The sequence below is a fragment of the Hakea prostrata genome, chromosome 7 (genome assembly GCF_041222555.1).
Source record: "Hakea prostrata isolate BN-2017 chromosome 7, UWA_Hpros_2, whole genome shotgun sequence".
Classification (NCBI taxonomy): domain Eukaryota; kingdom Viridiplantae; phylum Streptophyta; class Magnoliopsida; order Proteales; family Proteaceae; genus Hakea; species Hakea prostrata.
The window spans coordinates 6,307,631-6,331,596 of record NC_142606.1 but is presented as its reverse complement, the minus strand read 5'-3'; the positions used below and the strand labels follow the sequence as shown (position 1 = coordinate 6,331,596).

Sequence of the window (23,966 nt, the reverse complement as noted above, 5' to 3'; positions counted from 1 at the left end):
TTTTTTGAGCAAATTACATGGCAGCCACTATATATGGGATGAAACTAAATTGTCTCATAAATTACATAACACCCACATATAAACTACAAGTTATTTACAATTAGTGTATTATTAAAATAAATTATGAAATTACTTAAATGCCCTTATTTTTATTTAAAGCATTTAAAATTTAAATTTTAAATTATCCAAATGCCTTCTGAACAGAATACCTCATAGGCATGTGGTTCCTATAGTTGGTTAAGAACTCTTCAATTCTGTCATCCATTGACAGATGTTTCCTGTGTAATTTGTAGATAACAAGCGCTGAGAGGATCAATATCCCAATTGATGACCTCGCTATCATGAAGTACCCTGCAGCGAACAGAAAGAAGCAAGGGATTTCATAACGTGCCATCGCTGATGAAAGCACAAGGGATACGGTATCTCTCATATCTTCAGATGGTCTTACCTATTTTCAAGGCCACTTGGAGAGATACATCTGTATAAGAACAAAGTCAACAAGTTCAGGAGCCACTTTTAGTGAATCTGGAAAGTGGCAGGGTAAAATTGAAGAAAGGATTTCCAAAGCTCTTACCAAGTATCTGTTGAAATACACTAGGAAGGAATTTTAAGAAACCTGCATGATACAAATAATCACATCAGAAAACCTGAAATACTTATAGAAGTTAGAATATTCAACTACTGAATTTTAAATCCTAGTTTTGCCGCTGCCACTGACTGTGAGAAGAGCCGAATGGTCTGGGGAATTCTTTATGCTCGACAAAAGGAACATAAGGATCTTTCCAGTGAAGGTAAAAACCAGACAGCAAAGCCTGGTAAATTTCTGCGTATGTATGGTTCACAATTCTCTTTGCCGGACTGGGAGAGAAACGCAAAATGTTGCAGTTACGACGGAGGTCAGCGACTGTTTTCTCAAGCAGTACATACGAATATGGTTGCGAGGAACTTCCATTGAGACAAGGAGAGGTAGATATGTAATCTGTGTCATTCTCGACTGGTGATGAACAACTGACGAATATGATACCATTCCCATTTGATTCTAGAAAATATGGTGAATTATAGTTGTAACCAGAGAAATCAGAATGGTAGGGAACAGAGGAGCAATTCCCTCTCCGCAAACCGGGATCAACAACTTGGGGAAGTGTCTTGTTGTATAAGATTGCATCCACAAAGAATTTTCTTGTATAGTATGAATCCAACATAGAGTTGAAGAATTGCTGATTCAAAACAGTTCGATTGTTGTTATTGAATTTGAGTTGGAAATCAGAAAATTGAGTACAGTTGTTGGGATCAGTGTCCAATTGAAATGGGAACTGGATGTTGAGAACATCACCACAAGAGGGGGAAGAGTTGCAGACATCTCACTAGGCAGTGACATGGGCTAATTGGAAGTTGATGAAGCACAAGAATAAGAAAATGAGAGCAGCAAAAGAAGCAATGAAAGGTACCATTATCATCTTGAACTGAAATGAGATTTGGAAGAACTTTTCTAAAGGACTCCAGTTTTTGTATACAAAAGTGAGCTCTTGCTTCTGCTATCCTGCCCCGGAATAGTGAACCACAAATTATGTAGCTTGTAAGGTCACCGTATAAAGATGAGCTCAAAAGTCAAGCCTTGCTCACTTTCCAGAGTTGGGTGAACCATCGAAAAATTTGACAACACTTGTATCGTCCAGTTTCAAAAGTCATGCCTTCAAAATTTGACACCCCAATGAGAAAGACTCAGAGTCCTTGACATTACCTAGAACTTCATAGAAACTCTAATTACAACCCTGCCTTTTCTCCTCTGATCAAAATGAAAAGAGACCTGCATTAGAAGTTGTGAAAAAACTCACAATGGAAACTCACAATGGCATTGAAAAGGAGTTAATTAGTCATAAAAATCAAATCAAATACTGCTTACACTTTATATCTAACATATCTCAAGTTACAAGTCTCGAATGATTTACCATGTCAAAAATCTCAAGAAGGATGATATAAGCAGGGTTCAGGACCGTGTTCAGCAAAATGAGGAAATGCAGGAGAAGCTTATCCATCTGAACTTCCTTAGCATCAGTTCCTAAACTTTATAACTTGCACAAGCCCTGCTTCAAAGCTAGAACTACAATTGCTGTGGCTAAAGGTGGTCCTATGGTATTGCATTCTGCTGCAAGAAAGGACATCTTTGTATACTAATTCGACATCCTCATGGACCATAATCGAGGTGTGAAAACAATTTTTAAGTATTGGAAGAACGAAAATGACACCATAGGAATCATATAGTCAAAGAAGAAAGTCCATCCTGGAGGGCAAGAAGGACAAGATGGTTTACCAAATTTGTAACGTTGAAGCCTTTGTGTCTATCCTGATCAGGACAGGATCGTATCAGTAAGATATCATGTTACATTAGGTATCTGTCACTGCATGCACGTGCCAGACTCGGATGGTCATAGGTGGGTCCACGTGATGGAAAACTCACATCCATCTCAATGGTTACAATTTTCTGCTGAAAATAATTAGGGAAGTGCATTAAAGTGGTTTAAGGATTCAGAAGTTATAGATAAACCACAAGATTACAGTAAAATTGCATTGTTTTATTCTGTAACCATAAAATCTTACTTTTTAACCACTTACCTCGTTGTTTCATGCTGAAATTTGACCATGAGAGGGGGATTGTGTCCATATAACATGATCCACCCATGCCAATCCATGTCTACCTGGTATCAATGTAACAATTAACATATTGTTTTGTATCTCCCAGCTTCGATTCATCAGTTAATCCATTTTCCATCACATCACTGTGTAGTGATCTATGTAAATGATACATCTCCAGAACCAACCATTGCAATAAGCCAAAATACAGGGCCTAAGCCTGAGGAACAAAAAGTTATGAAGATGACTGTTAACCACAAATTTATCTAAATGGTTTAAAAATTAATATAAGTCTCAGGAGTTATATTACAGTTTTTTAATTTGTCATAATGAACAAAGAACGCAAAACCAACCTTGAGAATGAAGATCTAGTTCAAATTAGCAGGCCTTAGTTACCTTAGGCGACTGAGTTTTGTAACGGAACACATCACCAGTAATCCTTGCACGAACACAAACCTTGTCTGAAGTGGTGAAATCGATGGCAGTCCCTCACTATAATTTCGCGTGCAAAGGCTCTTGAGATGAGCTTTGCTGCAGTATGGCAATCGGGACATATGCGCAAGTTCCTCATTATCCTGATTGGAATTGGTGGTTTAATGCTGATAAGTCCAAAGGCAATGGCAAGTTTTTCACTATGTCTTTACAAAATGGATTCTTTCTCTTCTGCATCTATATCTAGAGCAACCTCATTTGTTTCTGGAGCATAGCCTTCCATCTTCAATCTTTTAGCCATCTCATCCAACATTCTATCTACAACAACAACAACAACAACAACAATAAGCCTTGTCCCAACTAAATGGGGTCGGCTACATGGATTCTTGCCCTCCAATCGTTCTGTTCGAGGTCATGCTACATACAAGGCCTAAGCTATACATACCATTTCTCACCACTTCTCCTAAGGTTATCTTAGGTCTACCCCTAGCTCTTCTAGTTCCTTCAATATGGATTATATCACTTCTCCGTACAGGAGCATTTATAGGTCTCCGTTGAACGTGGCCGTGCCACCTCAAACGACTTTCTTTAAGCTTATCACTTATGGGAGCAACTCCCAGCCCAACTCTAATATGATCGTTTCTTATCTTATCCATCCTAGTTTTGCCACTCATCCATCTTAGCATCCTCATTTCTGCTACACTGAGTTTATTTATATGATTCTTTTTAACAGCCCAACACTCTGCACCGTACATCATAGCTGGTCGAACAACGGTCCTATAAAATTTTTCTTTAAGCTTTAATGGAATACGCCGATCACATAAGACCCCGGACGCACCTCTCCACTTCATCCACCCTATTTTAATTCTTTGGGAAACCTCATCTTCCAAATCACCTCTTTTACTTATGATTGAACCTAGGTACCTAAACCAATCACTCTGAGAAATCTCTTTATCGTCAAGTATCACCACCTCATCATTTGGTCGATCATGACTAAAGTTACAAACTAAATATTCTGTCTTCGATCTACTAAGTTTAAAGCCTTTTGATTCCAAAGCTAATCTCCATGATTCTAATTTGGTATTAATCCCCACTTGGGTCTCATCAATCAACACAATATCATCCGCAAAAAGCATACACCAGGGGACCTCATCTTGAATGTCTTTGGTTAATTCATCCATTACCAGTGCAAATAGATATGGGCTTAAAGTTGACCCTTGATGTAGTCCAACTGTTATCGGGAATTCATTACTTTGTCCCCCCACTGTTCTAACACTAGTCATCGAACCATCATACATATCCTTAACTATATCTATATATTTACTTGCAACACTTCTTTTCTCTAGTACTTGCCAAATTAACGCTCTAGGGACTCTATCATAAGCTTTTTCTAGGTCAATAAATACCATATGAAGATCTTTCCTACATTCTCTATACCTTTCCATAAGTCTCCTAATTAAGTAAATAGCCTCCGTTGTAGATCTTCCTGGCATAAACCCTAATTGGTTCTCCGTAACTGTAGTTAAGGGTCTCAAACGGGTTTCAATTATTCTCTCCCATAATTTCATCGTATGGCTCATCAATTTAATGCCCCTATAGTTATCACAACTTTGAATATCTCCTTTATTTTTGTAAATTGGAACCACAACACTTCTCCTCCAATCACCTGGCATTTTCCCTGTGCTCATAATCTTATTAAACAACTTAGTCAATCAAACTAGTCCATGGGTTCCTAAGCTCTTCCATACTTCAATTGGGATTTCATCAGGACCTTGTGTCTTGCCGAGTTTCATCCTCCTTAAAGCTTCTTTTACTTTGGACATCGAAATTCTACGTATATAAGTTCGGACCTTGGTGCCTTGGTGAAAAGTGTAATCGTCCAAAACATAAGTGCTTGAAGAATGCTCATTTAGTAACTAGAGAAATAGGTTTTCCATCTTTTCTTAATATCCTCCTCACAAACTAATACTTTACCATCTCCATTTTTAATACATCTAATATGGTCAAGATCTCTACTCTTCCTATCCCTCATCTTAGCTATCTTATAAATAGATTTTTCCCCTTCCTTTGTGCCCAATTTATTATACAACTCTTCATATTTCCTTTCCCTTGCTTTTCCTACAGTTTTCTTAGCTTCATTTCTATCCAACCTATACCTATGAAGATCCTCAACATCTTTAGTTCTATGCCATGCCTTAAAACTAGCTTTTTTATTCATAATGGCAACTTGAACCTCACTATCCCACCACCACGTCTCTCTATAAGAATGAGTCTTTCCTTTTGATTCACCTAGAACATCTTTAGCCACCTTCTTAATACACATAGCCATCTCATTCCACATTGCATTGGTATCCCCTTTAAAATCCCATTTTCCTTGTTTGACTACTTCATTAATGAAGGATTTAGAGTACTCTCCTTTCAAATTCCACCATCTTATTCTGGGATAGTTTACCTTGGACCTTTTATGTGTTCTTGGGACTAAGCACATATCCAAGACCACAAGTCTATGTTGTGCAGTTAAGCTTTCCCCCGGTATCACCTTGCAATCCTTGCACAACAATCTATTAGTCCTTCTAGTTAGGAAGAAATCTATTTGGCTTCTATGCTGTCCACTTTTGAAAGTAATTAAATGTTCATCTCTCTTTTTGAAGTAAGTATTTAATATAGATAGATCAAAAGCAGTAGCAAAATCCAAAATTGAAATCCCCTCCTCATTCCTTTCTCCAAAACCATATCCTCCATGAACACTCTCATATCCTCTTTGATCTTTTCCAATATGTCCATTTAAATCACCTCCTATGATAATCTTTTCTCCTTGACGAATTCCTTGCATTAATCCATCCATACTTTCCCAAAATTCTAGCTTTAGACTTTCATCTAATCCTACTTGAGGTGCATATGCACAAATTATATTTATGCATTCTTTCTCCATTACCAGCTTGATAGCAATAATCCTATCACCCACTCTTTTAACATCCACCACATCATTTTTTAAATCTTTATCCACTATTATACCCACTCCATTTTTATTTGTTTTATCCCCAGTATACCAAAGTTTAAAGTCATCTAACTCTTTGGCTTTTTTACCCCTCCATCTAGTCTCTTGGATGCAAGTTACATTAATCCTTCTTCTCCTCATAACATCAATCAATTCTAAGCTCTTACCAGTTAAAGATCCTATGTTCCAAGATGCCAATCTAATCCTACGCTTATGGACTAGCTTCTTTACCCGCATTCGTCCACGGCGCGGGAACCCTTGCCTACTTATCACCGCATCCGGGCACCGATGCGACGCGTCGCTTACAAGGGACGCCCTAGCTAACCCTTGCCCACTTATCACTACACCCGGGCCATAGTGTAGCGCGTCGCTTCTTTTGTCGGGGAACGCCCTAGTATAGCTTTTATCATATAAGATCGAATCCATGAAAAAAGGTTTGGCTAGATTTTTTCCGGTGCCGGCTGTCGACCTGACGCACCAACCCTCCTCCTTTACCCGGGCTTGGGACCGGCAGCAAAACACTGGCGGAGTTATCCAACATTCTATCTATCTCATCTATTTGTGGGTGCATCCTATCCCCTATCAAGAGTTCATGAACAATACCATTGGCTTCTATCAAGCTACAGCCAGGGGTTTTCACCACTCCATGTTGCTTCATCATCCCTCTTATCTCTATAACATCATCCCATTTTCCCTTTGAAGCATATATATTAGATAACAGTACATGGAAACCATCATGATCAGGCTGAAGCTCAATAAGCTTCCTTCCTACTCTTTCTCCCATTTCAGTGTTACCATGTTTCCGACAAGCCCCAAGCAAGGCACCCCAAGTAGGCACATCTGGTGCCATTGGCATGCTCTTTATATGTTCTTCTGCTTCTTTGAGCAAACCTGCACGGCCAAGAAGATCAACCATGCAACCATAATGTTTAACATTGGGTTTTAGGTTGTGCATCTGAATCATGGAATGAAAGTATCGGCGGCCCTCATCTACTAAACCGACATGTCTACATGCACCCAGTACCCCAATGAAGGTTATTTCATTGGGTGCAACTCCACACCTATTCATCTCCAAAAACTTATCGAGAGACTCCTCCACCAACCCATTCATGGCCAGTCCTAAAATCATAGCATTCCAGGTAGACACACCCTTTTCCTCCAATTTATAGAAGACCTCCAGTGCACTTTCCACACACCCACATTTCATATACATGTCTACAAGGGTTGTACCAAGTATGGGATTGATCTTTAGACCATATTATCTATATAAGCATGAACCCATTTGCCTTGATCTAAAGCAGCCAAGTGAGCACAAGCTGAGATTACGCTCACCAGTGTGGTCTCATCAGGCCTGGTATCTCCAAGCTGCATCTCATTGAACAAGGTTAAGGTCTTGGCAAACTGATTGTGTTGTGCATAACCTGATATCATGGCACTCCATGATATAACATCCTTATTGGGCATAGAATCAAATAATTTCTCAGCATGTTCGATTTGACCACATTTCAAGTACCCAGAGATCATCGAATTCCAAGATATCTGATCCAATCCCTGGTTGGCATCAAATAGTCTCTGTGCTGCAATAATATCCCCACATTCTGAATACAAGTGAATTAGTGCATTCTGAAGATTAATATAGGTCTCAATTCCCATCTTAATTATAATTCCATGAACAAGTTCTCCTTCCTTAATAGCTGACAAGCCCCCACAGCCACAAGCAGAAAGAACACTGACAACTGCAACCTCATCTACCTTAATTCCAAGAGTGTGCATTTGTTTGAATACAATCAAGGCCTCTTCCAACATACCATTTTGCTCATAAGAGGAAATCAGTGCGCTCCAGGAAACAACATCCTTTTGGGAAATTTCATCAAAGATTTGACGAGCTTCAGTCACAAGTCCTGTTCGACCAAACAGTGCAATCATAGAATTTGAAGCAATCGTGTTCCTCTCAGGCATCTGATCAAATAAAAGTTTTGCATTTCCCACATCCCCTATCTGAACATAACCCGCCAACAGTGAATTCCATGATATTGAATCCAACCCTACGCTTTCATCAAACAACCTTCGTGCATCGCAAAGTTTCCCACAAACCGCATACATATTGATTAATGTATTCTTGACATAGACATCAGAATCAAAACCTAGCTTCAAAACATGATTATGAATCTGTTTTCCTTCTAATTCAGATGAACGAAGAGCACTAGCATGGGCTAGAATCGGGTATGTATAGTTATCAGACTCCACACTCTTCTCCAACATCAATTTGTAAGGGGCGAGAGCTGAGTCAGAAGAATTTCTTTGAGCATATGCTCTCATCATGGTATTCCAAATAAACCCATTTGGGAATTGAATTTGATCAAGGATACGTCGGGAGTACTCAAGATGGACGAAATCAGCATCAGTGGAGAACTTAAGAAGGCGGCTGGCAGCAAACGTATCGGCAATGAATCCAGAAACTATCATCTGAGAAAGGATTTGATTGAAATCCCTAAGATTTTGGCATTTTCGCATACGATCTTCCAAGGCTATTATTGTTAACGGCGGTCGAAGGGTAGGAATCTGACGAACAGGAAAGTCCTTCACTGCAGGTCCAAGCTTAACCTTCACAAATCGTTCAAACCCCATTCGATTCTACGCGTGGGTCTGAATCCATTTAAAGCCAGGCTTGAACTGCGTAGCCGTTCTCAGTTTAAGACCTATGTAGCTCTTTTTTTTTTCTTTTCTTTTTTCTTCGCTAAGGTCCTATATTAGCTCTTCAAGGAATAACCAAATGAATCTTCTCTTCAGATCAAACCAAATGAATCTACTGTATAGAAAGCCGTTGTTACTGGAGTAGCTTTCGAAAAAAACAAAGAAAAGAAAAGAAGCAGAGAAACTGTCGTAACGTAAGGGTATAACGGTAATTTGATGACACTAACCTTTAGCAAGAAAGGGCAAAAAAGGAAATAGAGAAAAAGAAAAAAAATTAATGAGAAAAGCTGAAAAGGAAATCAAGAAAGACATTCTTGTCTCGGGCCCACACTCAACTCAACACTTCCTTCTATTCCATATTTTCCCTCCAAATAATAGCGATTAGGGAAGCGGAACTAAGGGGTTGTATGGTAACCATTCTGGCACACTAATTCTGTGCCATTTGCCCGTTTTGGCACAGAAATGACCAGAATCATGTATGGTAAACCGGTTTGGATTTTCTGTGCTGGTTCAGCAAACGTGTGCCGAACCAGGCAATGGGCACACTTTTTCCTTGTGTCAGAGAAGCTCTAAATTGGAGCTTCTTCCGCGAAGCGTATTCTTTACAAAAATGCGGGGCACACTGGGTTCGTTGACGGTACTTAGGGTTATCAATGTAATTTCATCGATAACCCTAAAGCTTTATCTGCGCTTCTCTAACGTCTCTCTGCACTCTCATCTCTCTGCCATCGAAGTTGCAACGGTCATCTCTTGCCCTAGTTCTACGTCTCGGATCTGTCTCGTCTCCCTCATCTCTCACAACTCTCCCAAGACTCGCATCATTCTCTCTCGTCTCTCTCATCTCTCTCATCTCTCCCAACTCTCTCAATCTCTCGACTCCGAAACCAGTGTCTCCAACCAACCGATCGTGTTTGGAAGCATCTTTGCAGCCTCTCTCTGTTTGGAAGCATCTGTGCAACCGATCATGGGGAAGTGTCTCTGCAACCGATTAAACACAAGTGTTTGGATCCCTGTCTTTGCAACTCTCTCATCTCTGCAAGCCGAAGCCCTCTTGTGTCACTCGGATCCCTGTCTCTGCAAGCCGAAGCCATTTGCAACCCACTTCTTCATCTTCGTTCAATGTGAGTGGCACAGAATGGTGTTTGCCCTATCTCTGCAACTGTTCATAGTTTTTTTTTTTTTTTTTTTTTTTTTTTTTTTGCACATAGTTGTTCTGAACCACAAAACCAGATTCTTTCTTATTTTTCTGTTCCTTTTCCTTTCTTGAGTGCAAGCTATTGCTGCACTTTTTTATTTTTTAAATGCATCATATTTATCTTCTCCATAAAACGTAGGTAGCAGCAGCAGATTTTCTCCTTTTCTTTCTATTCTCTTCCTCTTTGTTTTTCTGCAATAGAAAATTTTGAAAAGGTAAATAGATAGATGATTGAAATTTTGTACAGCTTCATACCTGGTTGAAAGTATTAGATACAATGATTATGTTTTTTTGATCTCCATGATAATTTAATCTGCTGATTTATTCAGAACATCGCTGGTTGGATTGTTATTTAAGTATTTGTACATGCTTATGTTAAGCTTCCTTCTGATTCTCTGTTATGGCAGCAAGATAGGCTCTGGTCTCCCGGACTTGCTCATATGCCTTAATGATAATTTTTGGTATACTCCAATTTTCCATGTGTTTTCTTATGCTTCTGAAAGTAATTTCTTCCGAATTCTGAATATTTATAGAGTCCATAGATAAACATCTAGATGAAAAGCGAAATAGATTTGCCATAAGGGAAAATGTTACTGGTAACTATCAACACAAATCAGCCTTCAAAACCATGCCTTGACACCCCTTGGGTTATGCACACAAATGAGGTCAATGCAACTTGGGTGATAGTAACCCTTTACAGATTATATCTTGCATTACAATGATCCTGCTATTTTATTTTCTATTAGTCATTGATCCTTCCACGCATGGTACTAGAGTCTCTCTCTATCTATTTGTAAATAGATGGATAATCAAAATCTTGTGATAGGAGTAGTTGTATTATGTGGTGTATTTTTTTTCTTATTTGGTTCACTTGCAGTGTAGTAGTTTGTGATGTTGTTATGGACTTTTAAGCGATATTATGATTGTTCTTATGTAATTTTTTTAAATGTTAGAATCATTGTCAGCACCTTTACTAGTTGTTAAGTAGTATAACATATCATCATTATTTGTATGAATTAGTAGTTTCAAAAATGGCAACATCAAACACTCAAACTGCCACTTGGAGCCAACAAAATACACAAATTTTTATTGAGATAATGGTTGAGGAGGTTAAGGCAGGAAATAGAACAACATCCACATTCAACAAGGTAGGGTGGAGAAATATTTTGGAGAAATTTCGAAGTAGATCAAACATCAATTATGAAATGAAGCAGCTGACAAACAAATTCAACAAGTTAAGGTAGCAGTATGCTAGTTTCAAGAAATTGATGGAAACATTAGGATTTGGGTGGAATCCTGTCTCCAAAACTGCCACTGTTGAGGATGAGTCATTATGGGGAATGCACATCAAGGTAATTTCGGCTATGGTACCACTGTTTATATTATTTTATTAAAATTCATACATTTTATGGTATTAATGTTTCTTTTTTTTATAATAAAATATGAACTGTATGCTTATGTACAATGACTTGCAATATTTATGACAGGACAATCCAGGCTGGGCTAAGTTTAGGAAGCATGGCCTAACTGAGTGGGAAGACTTGTGTAAAATTTTTGGAGGTACTTATGCTACCGGTGAGGAAGCGATGACTCCTGACACTGCACTGCAGCCTTCAGTGGACTTGAGCATGGATAATGATGAGTTTGTGGGTGTTGATAGCTCAGATGAAGATAACATGAATATGTTTTCTAATGTCAATCCTCAGATGTCATCTTCCCATCAGCTTCAAACACCCAGTGGACCGGTCCCTCCAACTGAAAGACATGACAAGACTCCAAATGCAAAGAGAAGGAAGAGAAAGAGCTCAGGCCTAGGATTAAGCAATTCTACTGCAGTTCAGACCTTCTAAGATATGTGTTCGGCAAAGCGGGACAAGTACCTAGCTCAGACTACAGCAACGTCCGCTGTTAGTAATGACTTCAACATTGCTAGGACCTTTGATGTTCTGATGTCAATGAATTTGGATCCTGACACATTAGGCGATGCAATCTTGCATGTTAAGTCGGATCCAACTTTCAGAGAAATGATAATATGTGCCCCCCCTGAAGTTAGACATCTTACACTAAAGCGATTGCTTCAGCCTACCCAGCCACCCCGTGATCCTACTCAAAGTTGAATCGTTTGTGTTTGCTCCTTTTCTTTTTATATCTGCTTTTTGAGGATAATATTGACCTGGTGTGTATTATGTTTGGATATATATTTCTAGAACTCTTTTGGTGTGTTTTTTTCATTTTTAGTTATGGATTGTATGGATGATAAGTATTTTGAAATATGGTATGGCTCTTCCTACTTTGAATTTGCCGTGTAAGCACCTATGTATGAAATGAACATGCATGTTTAGTTATTTTTAATGTCTTTTATATTTATCTTTTTAAATATTTTTATTAAAAAAATGTACCCATTTTGGCACAGAAGTTGTACATACCATACAAGATTCTGTGCCAAGATAGGCCAAAGAAACGTGCCCATCTGTAGGTTATCATACAAGATTATGGCAATGATTCTATGCCAAATTTGCCCACTTCAGCACAGAAGCATAAAAAATGGATTATGTGCTGAAGTGGGAATTTTGGCACAGAATGGTTACCATACAACCCCTAAAAGTCTCGGTGCTTGTATTTGAACTCGTAAGTCAGAACAATAGATCATCTCTTGGTGAAAAAAGCAAAATATGGAGGGAAAATTTTCAGAGGATTACTGCTTCGTCTGCAAGGATGGAGGATTGCTCATCGTCTATGACCACTAGTGAGTTTCTTTCACCTTTGCACATTGCTTCTCTGAGTTTTCCTAGTTTTGATCTGTATTCAAGTATTATAACTAAATTTCAGTTAAAGAATCTCTTACATCTTCTTGCCTGTATTTGCCTGTTCAATTTCTGGTCTCTGTGTATCATTTTGGTCAAAAAAAGATTGAATGTTTGAAGCTCCGGTGATCGTTCGTTTTCATTTAACGAAGAACTCAGCTTTGATCTCCGGAGGGTCGAGAATCCAAGATCCATTGCTAGAGAGGAGAGCTGGAATAGAATTATAGTTATTTCTCGCTTTGAGGGAACGGTGGAAGAAAGCCGAATTGGAGTCTCCGAGTTGGAGCCATTTAATTCTAGCCTTTTGGCGGAGAAAGTTCTCTTCAATGGAGACCAATGAGGAATGTTCAGAAGAGAGAAGTCTCTCACAATCTGCAAGCGAAGGATTGAGGGGGTCAGTTTGGAGATTGGCCTGGATTTGCAAGAGATGAGAGCGGCAATCAGAAACCCTAGAGGGGATGTTTCAAAACGTGGAGAGGTTCCAACGACGAAGAGCATCCTTGGTATTCCTAAGCCAATGGGCAAAGCTAATGAGGGGAAGGGAGTGGCAATGAACGGGCTTCTCCCAAGCTTCCTTGACCGTGTCGAGGAAAGACGAGTTGGAGGTCCACATATCAAAGAATTTGAATGGTTTGGGACCGTAGGAAGAGAGGGAGAAGATATGGACTAGACAGGGAGAATAATCAGAAAGGCCCGCAGGGGAGAAGGAAGCGTGGGAGTCAGGAAAGGAGGAGAGCCAATGATGGTTGACAAGGAAGCGGTTGAGCTTCGAAGCAATCCTATCCAAGCCAATCCTATGGTTATGCCAAGAAAGAGAGTGGCCCGACCATCAGAGATCGGTAATACAAGAATCATCAAGACAGGAATTAAAATCCTCAACCGCTAAAGGGTTAGGCCTGCGACCACCCACTCGCTCATGAGAGTAACGAACAATATTAAACCCCCCCCCCACACACACCCCAAGAGTGATTTATGAGAGTGGAGGAAAGAGAACGAATGGAGTCCCATAGAGGGGCACGCTCAGCAGCCCGATTGAACCCGTAGACAATGGTGAGGAAGAGATTGGAATTGGAATTAGGATGGGACAAGGAGAGATACATAAATTGGGGAGAAGAGTCGATGAGGGTTATATTGAGGAAGGAGGGGTTCCAGAGAATCCAGATTCTACCATTGGAACAATGGGAATAGTTGGAAAGGAACCAGGAAGGGGCTAAGAAACTGGCAATCCGATGGGAGTTCTCAACTTGGACATGAGTCTCAAGAAGGGCACAAAAATTAGCTTTAGAATCCAAGAGAAATTTCTTGACTTCACTCTGCTTAGCAATATTATTTAAACCTCTAACATTCCACACAATGCAATCAGACATAATAACATAAAAAAAGGGTCAAGAAAGCAAGCTAATGGGGCGAATTAGACATAGTCTCACATAAGAGGGGGTTCCCATGGGTAGTGATTTCAGAGATATTAGGGCCAATGGAGGGTGCAGGGGTGGGGGAAGAAGGTTCATTTGGCCTAGTTGGGGGTTGGTTGGCTGTAGGCAAGTTTAAGGCTTTGGGGCTAGTGTTTTTAGAGTTGGAATGGACTGAGGACAAAGGCTGATGGAGCCCATTAGAAGAGATAGTCTTGTCTTTGGGTGGCAAAGACCATTTGGACCTAGGTCTACGGTTCAGAGGCCCAAAAGAAGGGGTTAAAGTGTTAATGGGCTTCGGCCCATGAGAGGGAGGTTTGATAATGTGGGAAATAAGGTGATGGGACGAATGACGGTGGGGAGAAGTTGAATGTTTTGGAGCAGCTCCCAGCTGTATAGTGGAAGAGATATTTGAAGTGAGCCCCAACTGGAGAGAAGGAGGGGGTAAAAGCGATTTAGAAGGGGAAGTAGGGATTAGGTCGTTCAACGTCTTTGGGATGGAAGTAGCTCTGGGCGAAACTTCTTTCAAGGTCAGGGTGTTGCAGTTATCATCAAATGGGAAAACCGATGACTGAGCGTCAAAGGAGCAAGGAACAGGTACCTCAGTATATCGATCTGGGCCTCTATCAGTGGCAGCAGCTTCATCAGGAGGAGCAGGAATCTCAGGCGCATCAGAATCCTCATCCGCAGAGTAACTATCACGAATAGCCTTCGATTTTGATTGGTCTTCGTTTGAGGGGATGACAGCTTTCGAGGCTGTGGCCAGAGCAGCAGGTAAGGCATCAGCTTTATTCCTTCTTCTTCTTCTTCAGTAAGTACTGGTTGCCGGAGTTGTGTGTCCGGCAGCCGACGGCAGAGTTGCAGGCGGTAGAAGTGGTGACTGAAGCAGGAACCGAAACCAACTCAAGAGCGTCTATAGAATTCATTTTTAGAAGGGATTCGGTAGAGAGTCTTGAAACATCATATGGCAGCGAGTGAACAGGAACAGTGGTCTTCGCATGTTGATGAGTTGCAAAGGAACATTCATTAGAGGCGTGACCGAAAGTGGAACAATGGTCACAACGAGAAGGGATCCAGTCGAAAACGATGAGTTGGCAATATTTAAGGCCAAGGTCATCAGCAATGGTGACATTCGACAGCAGATCTTTTGCAGCAAAAAATTCAATGCAGATTCTAGCGTATGAAAGACGAGTGGAATCCAGCGTTTTCGCATCAGTGCGCAGTGGCTTTCCAAGTGCAGAACCAATTCTACTCAGACAATTAGAGTTCCAGAACTCAAGCGGAAGTCCTGGCAAATTGATCCACAGGGGAAGAGAGTTGAAGTCGACCCTGCAGAGAGGGAGCGAAGGAGTCCAGGGTTTAAGGAATAAGGGTGATTTTCCTACGAACCATGGGGAGCCTTCAAGGGCACGAGAGCGGCAGGCAGGGGAATTGATTGTGAATAAGAAAATGCCTGAATCAATTCGTCGGATATCCAACATTCCTTGGGCTCACCATTGTTTGGTGAGTGAAGCTTTTAGAATGGCGAAAGGGGGAGGGGGGCCAAGAAACTGGCCAAGGAAAGTAGAGGACCATCTTAGGATACTAGCAACAGTGGAGGCGGAGGGGCAATGAGCAACCGGACAAGGGTCATTAGAGGAGGAGGGAATGAAAGAGGGGGGGGGGGGGGGGGGGGGGGGGGGGGGCCCCAAGGCCAAGGCCGGGGGGGGAGGGGGGGGGGGGGGGGGGGAAGAGAGGGGCCCTGGGTGGGGGGGGGGGGGGGGGGGGGGGGGGGGGGGGGGGGGGGGGGGGGGGGGGGGGGGGGGGGGGGGGGGGGGGGGGGGGGGGGGGGGGGGGGGGGGGGGCGGGGGGGGGCAGAGGGAAGAAAGGCAAAAACTTAAAAAAGTTTTTTTTATCCTCCCTTTAATATTAATATACAAATAAATATTTTAATCTTTTTTTTTTTTTTGTCGTGCCCCCAACCCACTCCCAGCCGGGGGCGGTGTGTGTTGGGGGGGTGGGGGGTTTTTTTTTTTGTTTTTTTGTTGTTTGTGGTGATTTCAGTTTTTCTATCTTTGAAAATCTTAGGAAGATGTCTTTGTGGGCCATCTCAGTAGAAGATATGGTGTTTGACCCAAAACCCATGGATATTGATGATGGTGTTTCCTTATGGAAAGCTTACTTGATTTGGTGTTGAACTATTTATTTGTGAAGAAGAATTTGGTTGATGGACCTAAAGCTTAGTTGGACCTGGTTTGAAGACATCCCTCCATACTAGGTAAGTAGTATGATGTATTGAAAGAAGCCCATCCAAAAATATTGAAGTTTGGCCCATTAAATCCTTTGTTTTGAATAAGCTGTCCAGGCAGTGGCATTTTGGTAAATATCTGTTTTGAAGGTTTTCAAAAGCTTTATTTCTTTTAATTTCGTGGTAAACTATTCCCACCATGTTTCTAAACCTCTAGATAGTGTGGGATCGACCTTTGAACTTCCTCTTTGGCAACCAATCAACCAACAGGGTCAGTTTGGTCAGTTCGGTGAAACCCTAGTAACTCTTGAACTCTTTGTGCTATTTAAAAGGGGGAACTCCATGTGTTTCACTCTCAATCTGTTTCTAAGTCTTTGGAGAACGTGGGAAGATCCCTAGATCCTCTCCTTCGAAGCCAAGAAAGATCCTCAAGCATCTGTTCTGATTTCTTCAGCGGTTTCTCTTCTAAAAGGTTGGTATTCAATTCGCTTCTTCTTTAATTCATTCTTTCTTCTCTACTTCTGATTTTCTGATCATGAGAAGGGTATTACACTACTGTAATGACCTCTTCTTTAATTCTTTTAGCCCTAGAGTGAATCCCCCAATTCACTCTATGATCTTGAAGCCATATGACGATGACCCTAGAATTTGATTCCACCAAAGCTCTTAATGATACTTTCCCTAATTTCCTACCTATCTTTATTATTGTGGGGAAGGTCTCATATTATTACCATGACCTTCCCTTGTGTCCTCATGATTGAGGAGTTGATCCTTGTTTTTCTTTGGAACAATTGGCAACCCTTTTATTTTCTATTAATTCATTGGACCCTCCCCAAAACCTTTCTTGATTGTAAATTCCTTGCCCTAAGGGTGAATCTTTATTCTCCTTAGTCTTTTCGTGGGATACACGGATTCTTGTTAGTAAATCCCTAATTGTATGATTTGAATTTGTTTCCCTTCACTTTAATTGAGAACCTTATTTTCTCTCATTAGTAGACCCTTTCTAATTCCATTCTTTATTTTGAAATACTAATGAGATTTTCCTTTATCTATCTTGGGTTGTTTTTATGAGAATTAATTATGGGTAACTCTCATGGGAGGTAACCAACTCTCATGAGAGGTAACCATATATGAAACCCTATTGTTCTTTTATTTGTTGGAAACTTCCCAACACTTTTTCAGATTGTGCATTCTTTGTTTCTCTTTCCCATGGGTGAATCTTGATTCTTTGTTTCTCTTTCCCTTGGGTGATATTTGTGTTAACCTAAACTTGATCATCTATGTTTTCTTGTTTTATTGGCTATCAATTTATTTCCCTTCATCCGGTGCTCTCAACCTTTTCATTGGGAGCCAAAAAAAAGGGTGAAATCCTAACCTCTTGGATCAAACCAAGAACCCTTAGTTTGATCTTGTTAACAGCCAATCAATGTGTTTTCTTTGCTAAAATTGTAACCTATCATTCTCTAATTGTTTATCCTTGATCACACTATATTTTCTTCATGATCCATGTTTAACCTAATTAGGATTTCTAATTATTCTTTCTTCGTTCTTGTTCTTTTTGAGATCAGGAAGAAAATGATGCATTCTTGCAACCATCTATTCCATGATCTCATTCTATTCTTTGAGATCTATGATCATCATCATGATCTTAACCCTAGCTAATAGATTCTTGAAACCTTAACCCTAATCCTTGAATGATCTTTCTGGAAACCTCTTGTAACCTTCCATGTGAGGGAAACCTCATGGGTAATGTTTCTGTTAACATAAACTAGATTTCCTATGATTTCTTGTTATTTTCTTGATAACAATCATTCCCTCTCTTTCCGTGATCATAATCTTTTCATGAGTCATATGTTATGATGAAACCCTAACCTCTTTGTTACAAACCTATTATGATTGATTTTTCGGACTATGATCTCCCCCATGTCTTCATTTGGGTTTGGTTGTACTTGGTCTTCAACCCCATGAGCAAACACCCTTGTATAGCAATATACTTGGGGGCGGTTACTAGTGGCGGTTGATTAAACCAAGCGACCGCCTTAAGCGACCGCCCGGTTCTGCTTGCGGGAAAATGCCCTATTTTGCCCCCTGTTCGTTATAAATAGCATCCCTCGCCCTATTAACGCATTATTATGTTCGGGATTGCTATTTTGGGCCATTAGGCGGCTGTGGAAACGTGCGGGATTCAGGTCTGAAGTGCTGTTAATGATATGAAACCTTTTCTCTTCTATTCTTGGTGATTCTTATTAAGGTAATGAATCTCCATCTTCTATTCTCTTCTTTTTAACCTCTGATTGAGATGAACCCATCCCCATTATGTTGGTGGTTACCCAATTGATTTGTTGTATCTCCCTTTTCAATGTTCTTGATGAGATCCTGTCCAGAAACGAATCCCCGCATTTGTTTAATGGATGGATCCCATCAAGGGGAATGATTTGGGTAATAAATCTTTGTTAATTTTAGGGTTTCTTGTTACCCCCTTGTTCTAGACCCTATAAAGCTTGAAATTCGGACTAAGATCATCCCAAAACGGATTGAAATCGGATGATAAAAAGTCTGATTTTCGGAGTTGGAAACCTGCTCTGAACAGGGCGGTCGCTTGTGGAGGTCGCTTAACTTAAGCAACCGCCACAAGCAACCGGCTGGTTTCCAAAGAATCGTGTAGGTTTGATTTTTGAATTGTTTTGACTCTTGACTCTTATACATTCTTGTAACCCTATGCCTAGGTGTTCTCTGTTTCAAATAAAAGTCTTATAATAGTTTTTGGATTGCAAGTTAGAGGGCTTCTACTAAATTACAGGTAAGGACATGCATTCTTATTTATATGCAATTACATATACATAATGATTCTCGTTGTTCTATTTACTATTCTTTGATCATGTAACTTGCTGTAATTGTATAAAGTATGTGAATCTTATTGTACACTTGCTGTTTGTGGTATTCCTTGATGTACTTCATCTTTCATGATATTGCACAACTGTTCATGGTATGATAAAGAGTGTTGTAGTGTGATTGTGATGGAAGGGGTATTCCATTGGGATATCTTGGCTTGGGATATCAGAAGGTTGTGGAATGGGACACATGCCTGCTGATGTCTCCAGCACTATCATGATTATTTGATGACATACTTAGGGAGTCTAGAATTGCATGGCTAGGTACCCCACATGCTATTACCCTTTCGGCAGGGGAATTGAAGCCGGGTGACCCGTGACAATGGTGACGTGACTATGTTTCATCCAACAGCGGTAACCAGTCCGTGCGGAGACTCAGTGGTCCACTATTGGTCATGTAATGGTAGGGTTGCATATGTTAGGGTTGGGCTCATGGACGTCCAAGGAGCGGACCGGGTGTCGCGAGGAGTCATGAGAGCATCCGCCCCAATAATATGTGGATGACCATAGGGTTAAGGAGTGGAGTCCAACAGAGGTAGCCAGTCCGTGAGGATTCTCACTCCTAGGTTGCGAAGGATACTGAACCGAGTTGGTTGGTGCCATAGGGGAAGTATCTGGACTTCATATAGTATGTTACTATTATGACCTTGCATTGGATTAGAAACCCCGACATGCGCCAGTACTCATTGCCAATGGTCGTGGTGAGAGAGTGTTGACTTAACCCCCAGCCACGGTTTTGAGAGCCAGGTGTGGACTTACCCCTTTGCCTAGGATCCCTACAGAGGTAACCAGTCCTTGCCGGATCAGAGTGATGAGACTTACCCAAAGGAGGGCTGGTGTATATCTTAAAGCATGTCAGCCATTAGAGACTTGCATAGTTAGATCTTAGTAGCATTCATATTTCTGCATATCATCCATATCATTTCATATGTGCATTCGTGGATTGTGTTGACATATATATGAGAATTGCTTGTTCCTTATCGAGTTCGTTGGAACTCATTCCTTTCATTGTATGTATTATATAAACTGTACAGATGGTTGCACAACGTCGGAAGTTGGAGATGATTCGTATGAAAGAGCCTTCTCGTTTGAAGCTGATGTGGCACAGACAGTGGTACATGGACTTGCAGAGCATGAAGCCTCCTGAAGATGAAGATTATCTAGTTATTTATTTTGCTTCCGCTGAACTCGATATTACATTTGATTCTTGATTCTTTCCTTTGATTATTTCTTGGATATTTATCGGAGTATTTGGACTCCTGTAACCTGTTTATTAATTATTGCACTATTCTTGCTCTTGATTATCTGTATTTGTATTTATTATTATTGATAGACTAAAACCATGGATCCGGGGACGGGCCAACACCGGGGGGGGGGGGGGGGGAGGGGGGGGGGGGGGGGGGGGGGGGGGGGACTGCGGCTGAGAATATCTCTTTTTTTTTTTTTTTGTGGTGGGGGGGGGTTGCTCCCTTTTTTTTGGGGGGGGTATTAATAAAATAAATAAAATAATTCAAAAAAAAAAAAAATTTTTTTTGTTTTTTTGTTTTTTTTTTTTGTTGTTTTTTTTGGGGGTGGGTTTTTTTGTGGGTGTTTGTTTCCTCCTTAGTGCTTCTTTTACTTCGGATGTCAAAATTCTTTGTATATAAGTTCGAAAATTGGTGCATTGGTGAATGGTGTAATCATCCAAATCATAGTTGCTTGAAGTATGCTCGTTTAGGAGACCTTGTGTCTTGCCAAGTTTTATCCTCCTTAGTGCTTCTTTTACTTCAAACGTTGAAATTCTTTGTATATAAGTTCGAAAATTGGTGCCTTGGTGAATGGTGTAATCGTCCAATCATAGGTGCTTGAAGCATGCTCGTTTAGTTGACTAGAGAAATAGAATTCCCATCCTTTCTTAATGTCCTCATCACATAGTAGTACTTAATCATTTCCATTTTTAATACTTCTAACATGGTCAAGTTCTCTACTCTTCCTATCCCTCATCTTAGATATCTTATAAATAGATTTTCCCCCTTCTTTCATGCCCAACTTGTTGTATAACTCTTCATACTTCTTTTGCCTTGCTTTTCCTGCAATTTTCTTAGCTTCATTTCTGTCCAGCCTATACTTTTGAAGTTCCTCAACATCCTTAGTTCTTACATGTCTTAATACTAACTTTCTTATTCCTAATGACAGCTTGAACCTCACTATCCCATAACCAAGTCTCTCTATAAGAATGGAGCTTTCCTTTTGATTCACCTAGGACATCTTTAGGCACATTTTTAAATACCTTTCGAATCCTTGTGAGAGTCCATATCTGTGAATCACAGCTTTCTGACCGAATTTTTAACTTGGTGCAGGGTTGTCATAAGTCAAGTTAGCTCACATTTAAAAAAAAGAATTCATAAATACTCACAATTTCTTCTCTTTTATGGGTATGTTTTCTAGGTGCTGACCGAATTTTTAACTTGGTGCAGGGTTGTCACAAGTCAAGTTAGCTCACGTTTAAAAAAAAGAATTCATAAATACTCACAATTTCTTCTCTTTTATGGGTATGTTTTCTAGGTGCTGTGTATTTTCTTTTGAGGATAGCATTCAAGGTGTTCTGATTGATGCTGGTTCCAGTCATAGAATGTGTAGTTCTATGACATGCTTAATTCAGTAAAAATAAACAATACATTTGCCAGTATGACTATCAACAAATTGCTTCTGGTGCAGTGGTACACTGTGATTTGTTAGCTGACTCTGAGGCTAAATCCATCTCCCCCTTATTTGAAATTTTGTTACCTAAAGCTCAGATGTTTTCCCCATAATATCTGTTAGGTTGCCTTGTATATAGTACTTACTGACTCTCCCCTATTTGCCTCAACGAAGATTCAGCGATTTGAGTCGAAGAGTTTTGAAATACTGTTAACTTGACGCCTGAAGTTTTGGGGTTATGTGTATGGCCCTAAAAGGTCAATTTCCTACTAAGGAATCTATGCTGTGAATCATTGATATTTGTGGCAGTACCAAAACAGTAAAAATCAATGTATGGATGGAGGAGGGTAGAGAATAAAGTAGACAGAAGAAAGAAAAAGAAAAAAAAAAGATTTTGAGAGGCAAAACAGAGCCCTTGGTAGAATGGTATCAGACTTCTACCTTGGGCAGTAAAAAATGATGTACCCAAGGTTTAGAGTTTCAGAATCAGGTAATGATGTGAAACCCAATTTTACAATGAGGGGTTTTTGATGATTTCCCTAAAATTAAGGGGTGCCCAGATTCATCTAGCAAATAAGTCTAAATTTACGGGATGGTTTTAGGGTTCACACTTCACCAAGTTTACGCAAGGGCCTAGAAGAATTCAGCCAGGCTTAGGTTGAGGGGCTGAGGATTTTAAACATGAATCCTTGCTGTAACGACAATTTCAGATCTGGATTTAACGGTTACGGTTTAGAAACCAGGGTCTTAGGGTTTCGGTTACGTTAGGAATGGGACTATTGTCGTTTTGTAATTTCAGATTTAGTCCTAATGGTTTTAGGTTTAGTTGGAGATTTCCTACTTGGAGTGGGACTTTTAGGGAAGTCAACTAGAGTTGGGATTTGGAAGGCGAAGTAGAGTAGGTATGGGAGCTGCTGATCCTAAGTAGGTTTGGAGTGTGGTTAAGTTTATGTTGAACTAGGGTTTAGGTCTATAGGTTGAATATGAACGATAGGCCCCTTATATCTCGTGTGTATCTCGCAAGCACAAGAAGAAAGCTGGATTTGGCGAACAACGGCTAGGGAAGGCAATCAGATATGGTCGTGAGAAGGAGGTTGCTGAATAGAGTAAACAATCAAATCTAGTCTTGAGAAGGAGGTTGCTGAATAGAGAATAATTTGGAGAATATTTACTACTGAATAAGAGGGATTTGGGGATAGGCAGAATATTGTGAATGATTTGCAGAATATTTACTACTGAAGAGAGAGATTTGGGGAGATTAGGGTTGATTAGGGGTTATAAATAGGGGTAAGATGTAAGCAGTAGTTAAGGATTATTTATGTGAGTGTTTGGGCAGCCGTAGGCTGAGGGGCAGCAATGTGCTATGGGGGTGACTAGCACAATTGTAACCAATTTATCATTGTTCTTCGTTATTCTATCCATTAAATAATATCAGTTTTGCATTTGATTCGTGGGTTCTCATCAATGAATTGCAAAATTTTGTTGAAGAAGATGAAATGCATGGAATTTCGAAGTGTTAGGTTTTAGGCTTTAGATGGAATTAAAGGTAGGGATGGGATGAGGGGTGATATGTGATCCAACTAGGAGGGAAAGGGGAGGTAAGGGGGTGGGGATTAGGGACCTAATAGGGGAGGGGGTGCTGCTGCTGCTATTGGGAAGAAGAGACCGCGAGAGAGGGCCAAGAGATTGGGGAGGGGTATGGGAAGGTCTAGGGAAGATCCTAGGGGGAGGAGGTGTCGTGGGCCTTGGGGAAGGATACTGGTAGAGTATGCCAGCAAGGGGAAAGGGGAGTTAGGATTGCGTAGGGAGGGGAAGGGGCTGTAGGAGGTGAAGGGGATGGGGTATGCTGTATGTACTTGCAGGCTGCTGTAGTTTCTTATAGATGTTGATGGGGACCGGAAGAAGAGTTCTAGACAGAAGATGGTTGCTGATTTTTGAAGAAGAAACTTGCTAGAAAACTGCCGTGGCCCCTTCAAACAGGAACCATAGTCCTCAATAACTCTTAT

At 40.5% G+C, this 23,966-nt stretch overlaps 1 protein-coding gene and 1 pseudogene across 1 annotated transcript; both read right to left on the bottom strand.

Annotated features, from left to right (window-relative positions):
* Positions 1-181: 181 nt before the first annotated feature.
* Positions 182-1,202, bottom strand: LOC149009292 (uncharacterized). The gene is made up of 4 exons (XM_089161074.1): positions 719-1,202; positions 575-616; positions 449-478; positions 182-351 (listed from the first exon to the last, which is right to left on the bottom strand). The coding sequence occupies exons 1-4, from the start codon at positions 1,200-1,202 to the stop codon at positions 182-184; spliced, it is 726 nt and encodes a 241-aa protein (XP_089017200.1).
* A 1,856-nt stretch (positions 1,203-3,058) lies between these two features.
* Positions 3,059-8,775, bottom strand: LOC149009291 (pentatricopeptide repeat-containing protein At3g62890-like; annotated as a pseudogene).
* Positions 8,776-23,966: the final 15,191 nt, after the last annotated feature.